Source organism: Rousettus aegyptiacus, unplaced genomic scaffold, assembly GCF_014176215.1.
Source record: "Rousettus aegyptiacus isolate mRouAeg1 unplaced genomic scaffold, mRouAeg1.p scaffold_m13_p_11, whole genome shotgun sequence".
Classification (NCBI taxonomy): Eukaryota; Metazoa; Chordata; class Mammalia; order Chiroptera; family Pteropodidae; genus Rousettus; species Rousettus aegyptiacus.
The window spans coordinates 13,637,832-13,652,197 of NW_023416286.1; the positions used below are offsets into that span (position 1 = coordinate 13,637,832).

At 32.9% G+C, this 14,366-nt stretch overlaps 1 protein-coding gene across 3 annotated transcripts in view; it reads left to right on the forward strand.

Annotated features, from left to right (window-relative positions):
• The window catches only part of FREM2 (FRAS1 related extracellular matrix 2), a 209,317-nt gene that overhangs the window by 68,415 nt on the left and 126,536 nt on the right, over positions 1-14,366 (forward strand). For all 3 annotated transcript variants that reach the window (XM_016161361.2, XM_016161362.2, XM_016161363.2), the window contains 2 exons: positions 3,599-3,745; positions 7,298-7,528. In XM_016161361.2, coding sequence (XP_016016847.2) covers positions 3,599-3,745; positions 7,298-7,528 — 378 coding nt within the window. The remainder of the gene's footprint in view (positions 1-3,598; positions 3,746-7,297; positions 7,529-14,366) is intronic.

The window sequence follows — 14,366 nt, forward strand, 5'->3', positions numbered from 1 at the left end:
TGACATACATCTTTTAAAATATCTGTATATTTGATTTCCAGTTTAGCTTCTAGGCTAACTTTTTTTCTGGGCAAATGGGATTTTAGCAATCTAGAAAATCTTAGCAAGCTAGAAAACTATTACCAATAGAATTATATTCTATTGATAACTACCTTTTCTCCAAGAAAAAAAAAGTCAAAATTTTTGAAAAAAATTGTCAAACATAAATAGATACCCAGAAGTTACTCTTTAACGAGCACAAGTCAAAGTTGTAACACAATTTTCATAGTGAAGAACTATTATACTCTGTCTTAAGAAAAATCAGGCAGCCTTATGTTTAGGGAGAGCTAATTGAAGGCTGTGATTGTTATTCTAAAAAAAAAAACAAAACAAAACAAACAAATGAACAAAAAAAAAAAACTGTTGCATTCCCACTGAAAAAGAAAATGAAGAAGCCTAAATACCAGCTGGAAATGTTCAAAAGAGGTATTTTCATTAAAAACTTAACGGCTGTAGTTGTCAGGATTTGGGGACAAAGCATTTGGGAGTGTGGTCATCAGTTGTCAGGCACCTGTTGCATGGATTTATGACACAAGTTACAGACATTAATTTCCAGTGAAATGTTGAAACTTGATCCTTGTACAACACAGATAACAGAATCTACTTTAGAAAGGCAAAGAATCATGAAGTAAGAATTTCTGTTTTTTTTTTTAAGTTGTTTAACTTAAAAAATACATAATTTAAATTTTAAATTTCATATCCAGTAAGCTGTAGCTGTTGTTATTTAAAGTATAAACATGTATTATGGCCATAAATTGAGGTTTTAGAGGAATTTGCATGGTATATAATAAATGAATAAATAATGTATCTTTCCATTCAATTGTTCAAGGTAGAGTTAATAAATTTCGATAACCTACAGCTTAGTTCCTCAAACTCCATATCAGTCCTGAATAATAAATAGTACCTATGGTTTTATAAATTTTGCAACATAGAAGGATTTACGTGTATATAAATCAGAAGTTATAGAGCATTTAATTCTATTCAGAGTTAAGCTTTATGTACTTAACTTCATATTCTCTAACAAAAAATTCTCTATTTAAAAATCCCTGGTTGAGAGTGAATGCTGAACATATAAAACAATTACCCTAGATCAGGTTACTATCTCACAAAACAAAGTTTCTTGGCATTGTTTTTAAATTTTATTTAAAATAAAACCTCAAAGTGGCTGACATATGAAATCTTGGCAAACTTATTTAGTGGTGTGCCACTCAAAATCCCTGATTAAGCAGTAATCTGGCACCTTTATCCTTTCAGAAAATAAGCACCAACAAGAAAATAATTTTTTAAAAACTCCATAAGTGATGATGAAATTAGCTGTCCCTAAAACTGTCCATACCTCATAACAGAACAGAAGGATTAAATAGAATTTTAGTTGCCAATAATCCCTGGTGTGCCACTTGGATAACACAAATTCCAGCAGTTCACATTTACAGGTAGTCACCTAAAATCTTTATATAGTGTCCAAGAATAGAAGTATGCAAGACATTTAGAAAAGGTGTCATTAAAAAAAAATGTACATTTAGAAAAAAAGACTCAGTATCAAGTTATGTTACATTTATATGGGATATTTATATCACCAGAAAAATAAAGCACTAATGAATTTCTTTCAGCCAAGACATCAGAATGTCTAATTCACCTAATAGACATTTTTCTTAAAGTGGGCCTACACTCCTGGGTCATGTGTTTCAATAGGGAGAGATAAAGTGAACAAACAAAAAAGTAAACATGTATAAGATATGAGGTTGTGGAAAGCACTGTAGAGAATAGTTAATCAGTATAAAGGACTAAAGAGGACTGGGGTTCGCATTGGGGCTTGCTGTTTCATATAGAGTGTCATGGTAAGCAGGCTTTATTGACTTAGTATTCTTAAAACATGTAATATCTAAAAGAAGGGTGATAATTTCTGTGATATTTCAAGAAAGGATTAGAACCAAATCTTAAAATTAGCTGAAAAGTGCCCAAACTTAGAGAAATAGAGAAACTATATACTTGGCGATCTCTTATTCTTGGACATAGGGGAAAATAAATAGAAATAAAGTACACAGAACTGTAAAATAAAATTAATTTGTTGAACACAAGAGTTCCTGAATAGGTCTGAAATCATTAGTCACAAGTAAAAAACCTGTAGTATGTGCTTTGCGTAAGCTAAAAACTGTTATGGAAAAGGAAAAAACAAGCAGGAGTTACTAAGTGGCCATTTTACTAAAATTCATACTTACTACATAGGTTTCTTCAAATAATAAGTCTTTAGTCCTCATTGTGTCCCAGGCAATGCATAAGACTTGGAGACTGGAAAGACTAATTTGACCAGTGTGTGCCCTGGGGTACTCAGGCAGTTAGAAACAGACATAGATATTTAAATAAAGAAAGAATTAATCCAATAATTTGGGATATAGAAGTACACTCCAATAAACTAGAAAACCAATTTTTCCTACAGAATGTCATTTGTACTGGGTGTTCTCTTTAATCTTTAGTACATATCAATTGATAACTCAAAGTTGCTGCAATTTTTATTTTTAAAAATTTCTAGCAAAGATGAATATTTTTTTCCTGTTTTTTTTTTTTTTTTTTCACTCACTATGTTTCCCTTTGTGCAGATTTTTGTCCGCCAAATGGACAAAGTCTTCATGGTTTCCTGTCTCGTTTCTTTGTCTCCAATGTAGTTCTCTCTACGTGAACTCAGAAGAGAAGAAACTGGAATTAAAATTGGGCTTCTAGCTGTGTTTATTATATGGGCTCTTTTCCAACCTTTACAGAAAAACTTAAAAGACATTACTGATGTCTTTGTTTATAAACCTCACAGTCCTCTGAAATAATTGGTGTAGATCAAAGGATGTAGAGGCATATGTGCAGAGTGATCTGCTGATAAACATTTCTTCTTTCATTCACCTAGCATAGCGCTTTCACATAAGAGAAGATCACACGCAAGGTTTATTTCCTCTTGTTAGGCAGCCGGCTCCATTTTGGTAGAAAGATGGGAGGAAAAAGCTTACCTTCATAGAAGAACGTAATGAATGAAAAAAGCTGTTTGCTCTAAGGAATGAAGTGGAATATATAGTAGGCGAAGGGAGGTGTGGAAGGAATATTTGTTTTGTTTTTTTTTTAAGTGGTTATATTTAAAGCCTTCGACCTAAGTGTAAATCAGTGAACCAGAAAAAAAGTTATTTGTGAAGTCTTGTGTGTGTTTTTAGCATCACAAATGAGCATTGCAGCCTTCTTTATAGAAAAAACTGCTCTCTATCGGCACCTTGTGGGAAGTAAGTTATCCTGCAACTTGGATATTGATTCTATGATTAAACTAAATTGCTTTTGTTAGTTGTGCATTCCTTCCCCCTTGTCAACTTACCCTCCTAAAGATTAAGAAATTTTGTGAAGAATTATTTCAGCTATTGTATTTCTGTACAACAATCACTGAACAGTAAGCTTTATCTCCATTATTTATCCTAAAGTTGTGTATCAAACCAAGTACCTTTAGTGATTCTTAAAGTAGTCTGTGGAATTTTTAAGGTCATGCATTCAAGAAAACATTGATTTGGTGCTTTAAATTTTTGTTTTCCAGGTGGAAACAAGTTAACCAAGCAGCATTTTCATCTGAACTGGGCATGGATCTCTTTTGAAAAGGAATATTACCTGATTAACGAGGACTCCAAATTCCTAGATGTCGTTCTTAAACGTAGAGGTTACTTAGGAGAGACTTCATTTATAAGTACGTTTAATTCCCACATCTATCTTAAAATCCCATTTTCCTAGCAAAAATTCAAAATTTTATAATAATTAAAATATGTTTAGTTTACTGCTCTAGTTTTAAAGGTTATAGAGATGTTAATATTTAAATGCACTTTATCTGCTAAAGAAACATGTTAAAAGTTTTATGTGAAGGCACATTGTTAGAAACAAAAGGCTCTAAAAATAGGAAATGTGTAACCAAAATATATGCCTCTTCAAACCTACAAATGATCTTTCTGATATAAAATAACTTCATAAAAATGGCAATAATCATCCATAGGTTAAAAAAATTTTAATGTATTACATCTTAGAGTCTGTTTAGGCTATCATATAATTTATCCATAAGATCAAAGTCAGCAGAAATATCATTGTAAACATATGTGAAGGCTACTTTAATAATAAGTAAATAAAAAACCATCAGTAACCTATTAGGTATTGAAGTGTAATTTACTATTTGTTGCATTTGAATGGTTTGGCAAGTCAATAAAGTTTCAAGAACCCCAACACTACTCAGGCATACTGCATCAAAGGTATGCACTGTGACTTTTTTCTAAAACCAATAATGTGTTAAACACCAATCATTTTCTGCTGCTTCACCCTTTTAAATAAAACTGAGAATCAAAAGCAAATGAATAAAATCTTTTTACAACTTCAGTTCAAGCTCACATTCAATTTCATGTGAGCATAAACAGATATTTTACTAGTAGGTATACTAGTAATTTTAAGTAGCAATATATTTGGCACTAAATACTTGGCTTATTGAGGAAAAATGATAGCATCCCAAGCAAATATGTTATTTTTGGTATCATATAATACCAAAAATATGATTTTTATGGGATAAGAGCTTTCATTGAGTGAAAGTATCAACCAAGGTAGAAATCTAGAAAAATGTTGGCAAAATAAAAAAGGTGACTGTCTTCAAAGTGATTATTTGAAATTTTACTGGTCCTTGAGATTCAAATGCTTTAAACAGTAGAATTCTATCAACACATACAGACATGAGCACACATGCATATACATCTCACCCACCATACTTTTGCCACAGCCGCATTCTCACCTGCCCCCTATGATTTCCCCTGATGTTTGGATGCTGGATTTAATTATCCTTTAATTTAAAAAATACTTTGTTTTTTGACTTTAGAAGAGAGATTTTCACACTATGCTCTGCTGATCTTTTAAGGTTACTCTGACTCTAGGTGAAGCTGGTCCACCCACAGATCCAACACAAAGTAGGGGGAGCTCTACTCCCATCTTTATTTGAATGTGCCTCTTTGTGGGCTGTCATTTATACTCTCTTTGTTTAATCTTAGAGCATAATGAATGCTTTATTGCTTTCTCTTTTAGAAGCATGCTCTCTCTCCGCACACAAACACATGCTCTGCAGATCAGAAATATGATCCTGTCTTACTTGTTGTCAGTAAGAAATTAGCCTTAACTGTGCTTTGTGCTTAAAAATAAGTCACAGGGCACTTTAGTAATTAATTCTTAAGGATGCTTTCATCTATCTGTATTTTATGTGAATTTCCCCTCCTAATGAGTATATTTAATTACTTACTCACAAATAGCCCATTGATAGTAATGAGGAAAAGTTAATAGTTGCAAAATTTTTTAAACTAGTGTTTCAGATATTTCTCTCCATTGTCTTTTTAAAAGCCAGATGCTAAAATGTCAAACAGGAGTTTTTATTCTTGTGAAGTTATTTTTTTCAATGAACTATTATTTCCTACATGTGGAGATCAGCACCAGCAATTCTATAAAGGCCCTATAGCTAGCAGGTTAGTTAATCTACATGTTACTTAGTAACCTAGGGAGTTAGAAATTTGGAAAGACTTCTGTGTGTGACTCACATGCATCAATCATGGAAGATAGTAATAGAATCCATGCTAGGACTGGGAATAGAAATCAGATTAAAGTGAAGGGGAGCGTCGTGGGAATTCTACAATGAATATGTTTAATGTTCCTGTTCTATAACCTCCACTTTTATTTATGGACTTTTAGAATTAGATAGTTTACATTATAGCTAAAAGCAGAATATTACTTTCCTTCAGAAATACAGTTAGTAAATCATAAAATTACATAAAATTTGTATACGTATTTTCTCAGAGATGACTATTCACTTTATAACCTTTACAGCCATTAATAAATTAAATATATATTTGCATTTCACAAAAGTATTGGAATTTCAAAGATCTTATTACTACCAGTTAATAAATGTGAGCTATTCCATTTAAGCACATTAATACTCTATACCTTTACTACTTATAACAATCCTTTATTCACTAATGCAACAAATATTTTCTTGAATGCTTATTAAGTGCCAGACACCTTGTCAGGTTATAGACAATGAAGTAATAATAATAACTAACATTTATTGGGTTCTTATTATGTGCCAGGCCTAGTTCTCAATTCATGCAACATTAATCTCATGAGAAGAGTGTCATTATATCTTTCATTACGCAAATAAGGAAATAAAAAGATTGTCATCTGCCAAAAGTTACACAGTTAGTAAGGGAGAGAGCTGAGATTTGGCTCCAGGGCTGACTCCCTCAACTACCAGACCATTTTGCTCCTTATATTGTCTACAACTGAGGAAGTTAATAACTTACCTGTGATCCCATAGCCACTATGTGGCCAAAGTAGGATATAAAACTTAATCTCTCATTCCAAAAGAAACTTGTTTAACCTTTATGCAGTTTTTCCATGTCAGAGAAAAAGACTAAAATTGTAGTGTCAAAAGTGACTAAGGTAAATCAAAGTAATATGTTTTGTTTAATAATTAATTTTCTTTGGGGAAAAAAAGAATCATACATTTAAGCCCAACTTGTAAGCCTTTTGATTTTTAGAGTTCTTTTTGCCCCATCTAATAATATTATTTATAATATGTATGGTTTACCAGCTGAATACATCTCTAAGTAGGAACATATTTTAACAATTAGTGTGCTTGACTATCTCATCTACCAGGGCAAGATGAAAGTGGACTGATAAGTTTCCTTCACAGTCTATACACCATTCTTTCATCTTTTATTAAAATGGGGTATCTATTTTGTGTTGGGCCTCATGGAGATGTGAAATATTTAGTATGTGTCTACTCACCCCGGGAATCTTGCTAAAGCGTCGATTCTGATTCAGTAGGTCTTGGATAGGGCTGAAATTGCATTTCTAGCAAGCTCCCAGGTGTTGCTCACACTGCTGTTCCACGGGCCACACTTTAAATAACAAGGCAGACTAACACTCCACTCAGAGTAGATATTATATGTTAATTATAAAAAGGAATCTTTATTTTTAACCCAAAGCAAAATTAGTATTCCACTTTAGAGATTCTAAGACAAATGGTAGAGCAGAATCATGAACTACTCAATACCTACAACGGAACACTTTGATTGTAGGACCTGTACCCAATTATCCATTTCTTGGAATCAAAGCAAGATCTACTTTGCACTGCAGGATGACGTGACACACAAAAAGTTAATACAGAATATTTTAATAATCCAATTGAAGATGAAACTAAGAAAATGATATTGTTTCCATGAAGGTATTGGCACAAGAGATGGGACTGCAGAAACAGAAAAAGACTTTAAGGGCAAAGCACAGAAACAAGTACAGTTCAACCCAGGCCAGACCAGGGCTACATGGAGAGTGCACATCATGAGTGATGGGGAGCATGAGCAGTCTGAGACCTTCCAAGTGGTTCTCTCAGAGCCTGTACTGGCTGCCCTGGAATTCCCCACAGTGACTTCAGTGGAGATTGTTGACCCAGGAGATGGTAAGTGCAATCATCAACTTGTATTGCTGCTGTTGGTTGGGTTTTTATAACAAAATGCCTTATAAAGAAAGTTTTAAATTCAATGTTTGGCCTTTCCGTAAAGAGAAATTTCTAGATTAATGGTTCAATATTCTCAGTATACTGATAGAAGAGGGAACCCAAAAATTAATGAAGGGAATCTATATGTTTTTAGGTAAATGAACTATAAATAAGCATAGAATTATCACATGTTCTTTCTCTTATTATAATTTTATCCTTTAGAACCAATATTGTTTATCTCATTTTTCTTAAATAAATTCATTACATTGAAAAAAATTTTAAATGTCTTTTAAAATGCTCTTTAAACAAATAGTTTAAGAATTAGACCATTTTGGGTGTGATTTGTTCCCTATATTAGACTTAATTAGTCAAGTTTCCTTCATATATTCACCATTCAAAAATGCATTTGGCCGTGTTTTCAAATTTGTTACATAATACTCATCCAACCCACCCCTACTCCTTGCTGAATACTGTTTGAAGCATTGCTCTTAATTTCTATTGTATTACATTTTCTTGTCAATGCACACCCCAGGTAAAAGTAAACCTCACTGTTTTTGTGTGTAATTTGACCTTTTTCCTCCCCCTGGCACACTTCCACAGCCCTGGTTAGTCTCAATGCAGTCAGGGGGAAAAAAAGTTGATAGGCTTTTTGAAAGATGGTACTTATGAAAAACTTGAAAAGACTCTTCTAAAGCTGAAATCCTGTCAGGATCCAGACATGACTTTCTTTTAAACTGTCATCCTACTTTACTTTGTCAGAAAATTCTTAAATATTCTGTGTAGATACAATCTACTAAGTACATATGTGGAAATTTCTAGGTTAAAAGACTGAGCATAATTAAAGAAAGAAGATAAGAGAACTGAAGATCTGTATCTGTTTATTTAACCAACATCTCTGGTTTTAGTTCAATATGAAGTTCAATTATGTTTATAATTTCCATTAAGAAGCACTTAGCATTTAATTATATTTAGTTTTATCTGTATTAACTAGGAATAAATAATTAAATTTTCTTCTAGTCCTGAGTTTTAGGTAAGTGCTAGCATAGTAAACCTTCTCTCTTTGAACAAGCCTGTGACAGCTTTAATACATGTAAACTGGCCTGTTTGTTTAAAGTCATTTCTTGATATTTTATTTTATTAACTGATGTGTTCTTTAATGCCTGCTATGTTTCACATCTTGTTGAACACCATTGGTCTTGAAATTACAAGACCTGGGTTTGATTTCCAACTCTGCCATTTCTAGTTGTATGGCCTTAACCAAATCAAAGAGCTTTTATTAAGATTTAGCTTCCTAATGCACAGAATAAGAAAAATTAATTATTCTCATGTTGCAGCATTCCTGTAAAGGATGTAAATAAGTGATTGCAATAGAATGTGATGTGGTACAACAAAACATGAACAAAGTGCTATGGAAGCAAGAAGGTGGAGTAATCAACACTGCATTATTTTAGAATGGGAACTGCTTTTACTTATTCGACAATTAATATAGAGACATATAAGTACATACTTTCCCAATCCTTTACTTACCATAACTGGTACTAATAATAATAACTGGCATTCACTGAGCACAAACTATGTGCCAGGCAGTGTGCTTAACACATTAAATATATTCTTTCATTCGTCCTTTTTTGCCTCACTACCATATAAGCATATATACCATTTTAGGCATTTTACTTGATGTTTATAGGATGCTCTCAATTTCATGTGTGACAAGTTTTAGAATATTGGTTCCAAATTTTATGACAAAAAAAACTTAACATAAACTCTCTGTACATACACACAAACGTATACATACCCTCATATGTCCAGGATTCTCACATGTTCATAATTATACTCTTATAATATTCTCTATCCACTTATATTTTTAAAATTACATAGCTGTGAGTTAAAGATTTTAAATGACTATTTTATTTGATACATAAGTATCTATATTCACTGAAAAAATAATAATACATTTATGTGCTTATTTATTTAGTCTGAGGGAATGCTCAGTACCCATGTGAATGCTCTGTAATACCTCTCATGCCTTCAGATATTTGTGACTTTCTGGTTGGGAATCATGACTCTATAATCAATAGTATTGACCTCTCTTTAATGAGTGAGTTCAGTCATCATGTTTTCCACATCATTTGTGCAATAGCACAGCCTACTTCAATGAGCAGACAGTAACAAAAGCCTGGTGTAAGTGTACCCAATCCTTGTCCCCGACTGTCCTGGGAGATTGTGAATCGTATGGAACTAAATCCCTTGAACAGCCACATGTAGCTCTTGCAGCTATCCTGCTATCTGCTGCTGCCAACCAAGGAGAGACCATCCAAGCACTGGCTAAATGTCAGAAAGGGCTTGGAAGCCTACATTTTAGTCTGGAACAAATACATTTTGTTGCATGGAGGACTGAGTAGGGGCTTTTCTTACAACTCGACAAAATTCTGTGGGGTCACAGGAGGAATGCACCCATTCTGCCATGATTTGGATATTAATAACTTCCTAGACAAATGGGCTCAGTCATTTATTCAATATATAAATAAATTCAATTTCCTCATAAATTAAAGCCTATGGTACAAAGAGAAAAACTAGAATAAGAGAACAGACTGCTTAGCGGAGATGTTAACTTTCTTTGTCATCTCCCATGTTTAAGGCTGCCGGGTGAACATCCAGGTATAACATTTACATAAGCCATACAAAGAGTATTAAAACAGTTATCTTATATATCTTCAGTAATCATTAACGGTTAGATTGTATAGAAAAACCTAAACAAGTATAACAATTATGGCTAATATCATTAGCAGACATGTAAAAACAGTCAAAATGGCCTCTGAATTCAACATCAGTCTGTAGGTATACAGCCCTTGTTATTGTCTTGGGATAGCTGTCTACCTGATTTTAGTGGCTTCTCATCCTAAGGGAGTTCTTAATGCCCATTTTAGGCAAAGGTGAGTGAAGATCAAAGATGAGGAAGGTGTACATTCAACGTTGAATGCCTTTTTTAGATAAGAAATATGAATCCAAGAGTTAAACCCTTTAAGTGTAGCTTCACTTGTTTTAGTAACATCTGATAAAGTCCCTTCCACAGATGTTGGAGAGAGTGACTTCTATTTTATGTCAATTCCAATAAACAAAATCTCCAGATGGTAGTCGATGATTTTTAAAATCTTCATCTCCTGTGAAAAGAAGCAGTAACCTATTTTCTGCATTTTCTTAAATATGTCTCTTTTCAGTCATATCAGCTTATGAGCTTTTTCATCTAGTTTAATTTCAACTTAAATATACTATGATACATGAAGAAATGAAGAAAATGGTTTTCCAGGGTTTTCCATTGTCCTGACTATTCATTTAATTTATATCCATTGTTTACCCATATAATACATACACTAGAAGTTTTTTGTTACTTGTTTTACAATGCTTCCCATGAAATTTACATGAAAAAAATATTTTGAGGTGTTCCAGGAACCCATCTGAAACCACAAACTTATTCCTACATATATTGAGATTTTGATCCTTTAAGCCTCAATTTCTAATGAAAACTAAGAAGTAAGAAATTAGCATTCTTTAGCTTGGACATTTTATAACCTCTAGAAACATTTTTCATAGACATCAAAGTCAATTATTAACATGGATTTATTTTTGTAAAACCTGGATAAAATATAATATTATATTTAATATCAATAACTTGAAAGACATGTCTGTTCTACTTAAACCAACAAACTTAAACAGACTTATTTACTAAAGATAATTTTAGAACACATGAACTAGAAAAGCATTTGAATTAGTTTCTATACTTCTGAGAATGTTAGAATATCCAATCCTTACAAGTGCTTACCTTTAAATTAATGTTAACAATACCATCTAGAGGTAGAAACCTATCTCTCACATGTACAGCATACATATATAGACATACATAGACAGACACAAACAAGAGATCGTTTAACCATGAGAAAAATTCACTACTTTATCAAAGATTGGTGTATCCAAATTTCATTTGGGAGCATTTACATTTAATATCTGTCCTTGACAAGTCAAATGTTAAATGACCTTCTCCTTTTAAAATAAGGACCATTTTTAATTCCTTGAAGAATTGGGTTGACATCTAAATGGCATCATAGGTTGATCCATTTATCTAAATCATCTTTTTTAAGCTTTGAGAGACCAAGTAAATATGTTTTCCATTCCTTTGGCCTAATTTTATAGCAGTCTTTTTCTAATTGTCCAAGCAAAATATTATTTTAGAAGTATCAAAGGATCCTCATCATGACATGATTTCCTATGTTAATTTTAGTTTTTCATTTTAAATATGCAGAGTCTGAGGAAACTTTTAGGAAAAATCCAAAAAGCCCTTACATGCATGTCTCCAGATGAACCAAATGTGATGGATATCCCCATAGGACTGCTTCGTACCATGGAGGAAATTTTTCCTCAATCAGCCTCATAAAGATTCTTAGTCACATGAAAGTACTTGAGATTCAGGTTAGGGAAACAAGTGCCCTTCCTCTTTGGAGCTATAGAGAGTTCAGTTTCTCATTTAACCAGCAAAGATTTTGTTCAGAGTCTCAGTAAGCAATCAAATAAAAAGCAGAAATTAAAAGTGGCAAACCATTTTTCTCTCCTTTCCCTCAAGTTATCTCAACATTTATCCACCTCAAGGATTTTCTAGGAGCAGCTCAAATAAAGTCAGGACCTGACCCTTAAAGCAAGGTGGTCTGGGATTCTGAGATAAAACTTACCCAAGTTCACTCAAAATGAAGCAGAAAATTGGTGGGATATAAGGGGCCCCTGCTGGTACCTAGCAATGGGTCCAGGTCTTCAGGGTGGTCCCAGGTAGACTTCTTCAGAATCCTGCCACCTACGGCAAATAAATGATGACATAAGAAATGTGTAAACTTGTAGAGAATTTTTATAAGTATTCATTTAAGCCAAAGTGACAACAATGCCAGGAAGCAAGATCTCAAATTCTGCAAGGAATGACAGTTTTGAAGTTTCTTCTACACATTTGGAATTAAGAAAGCAATACAGGAAAGATTAAATGAAGGTGGGAGAAAGCAAGGTGGGAATTGGATTACATATAGTTAAGACTATGTACTCTCTTGAGAGTCGTTAGGTTTCTGAGGGGTCTGAAAAAGAGTCATTTACAGGTATATTAACCCAGATGCACAGAAACAATGGACAGGGCTTGCTGAAGGCAAAGATAAAACTTTTATTAAAAAAGTTATATGTCTGGGGTATGACTATTCAACCTACGAGGACTTGTCCAGTTAGGAATTTATGATTGAATCTGCCTCTGAGGTTACTTTTGGTTAGATTTATTAAGAGCCCCTTTTTCATCTACACCAAGAAGTCCTTGTTGGTTATTCCATAGGCCAAGGATCATAGTGGGTACTCATATATAATAGACATTAGTATTATAATGACTATCTATTAGGAGCTTTATACTCTTATCTCATTTAAGCTTTATGTTTGCAATTTATATACCAATTTACAAATGAGATCTCCAAGGTTCACAGAATTTACTTCTCTAAAGTCCCCCAGCTGATAGATTCCAAAGCCAAATCATAATTAATTCATATATTTTGCCACACCAACTTTATTTATCTATTTTTGTATATATAGAAAAAAAACAAGAACAACAAAGTAATGTCTTCTCTTTTTACTATATTATCTTTTGTCTTTATATATCAACCCCAAACGTGTTAGTATAGGTGAATAAAACCAAGCATTCTAGGAAAATAATCAAGACCAATTCAGCCCTTGTATAATGTATCTGTATGTTTAATAAATGTTTATTGGGAATCTGCTATATGCCAGGAATTCTGCTAAGAGCTATGGATGTAAGTGCTAGAATAAGGAAGGAACACTAGGCATGAAGGGTCAGATAAGTAGATGATTACCTTGTACTAAATTGTTACAACTAGCAATACAGAGTGAAATATGCTGTGATAAGGGGAAAATCCATACCCATGGAGAAGTATCTAACCTAGCATAAAGATCCTTCTCTTCCTATATATTACTTTCCTCAACTGTCAGATATTATATCATCTCTCCTCAGTTTTAGGAGCATATATATATTAATTAATATTAAACATTTTTATTCCTTTTATAACTAAAATATGTAAGAGCTAAAATTTCTTATTCGATATAAAGGTCTCATTGCTTTTTTACTCTGTGTAATTTCTAATCAGAGTAAATTGAGTTTTATATACATTCCTAGGAGAACGTAACCTCAGCTATAGGTGTTTGAGTACTGATAACTAGTATAGATATCTAAAACCTGAAAATATTTTATGTAATTATTTAGTTTGTACAGTTGAAGTATCTTGCAAACTTCTGATTAAAACAGGCTCATTCTGACAGTTTTATGATACCAAAATATAGATATGAACTAGTATATTAAATATTTGATCTCTCTAGTCATTTATGGTGGGGCCAGATTAGGTTAATACTATATAATATTTAGTATAGATTAAACATAGTATTCTAGAGGAAAGTAGGACTTACATCTCAATAACCCTAACTTTATTTGATACAAATTAAAGAAAGACTTTTATGTTCTGAGTGAAGCAAACCCTAAAGATCCCACCAAAACACTATCGGAACTTAAAAATGAATTCAGTAAAGTAGCAGGATACGAAGTTCATATTGAGAAGTTGGTTGCATTTTTATACACCACTAAGGAACTATCAGAAAGAGAAATTAAGAAAACAATTCCATTTGTAATTGCATCAAAAACAATAAAATACCTAGGAATCGATTTAACCAGAGGGATAAAAGACCTGTACTCAGAAAATATGAGTCACTGAATAAAGAA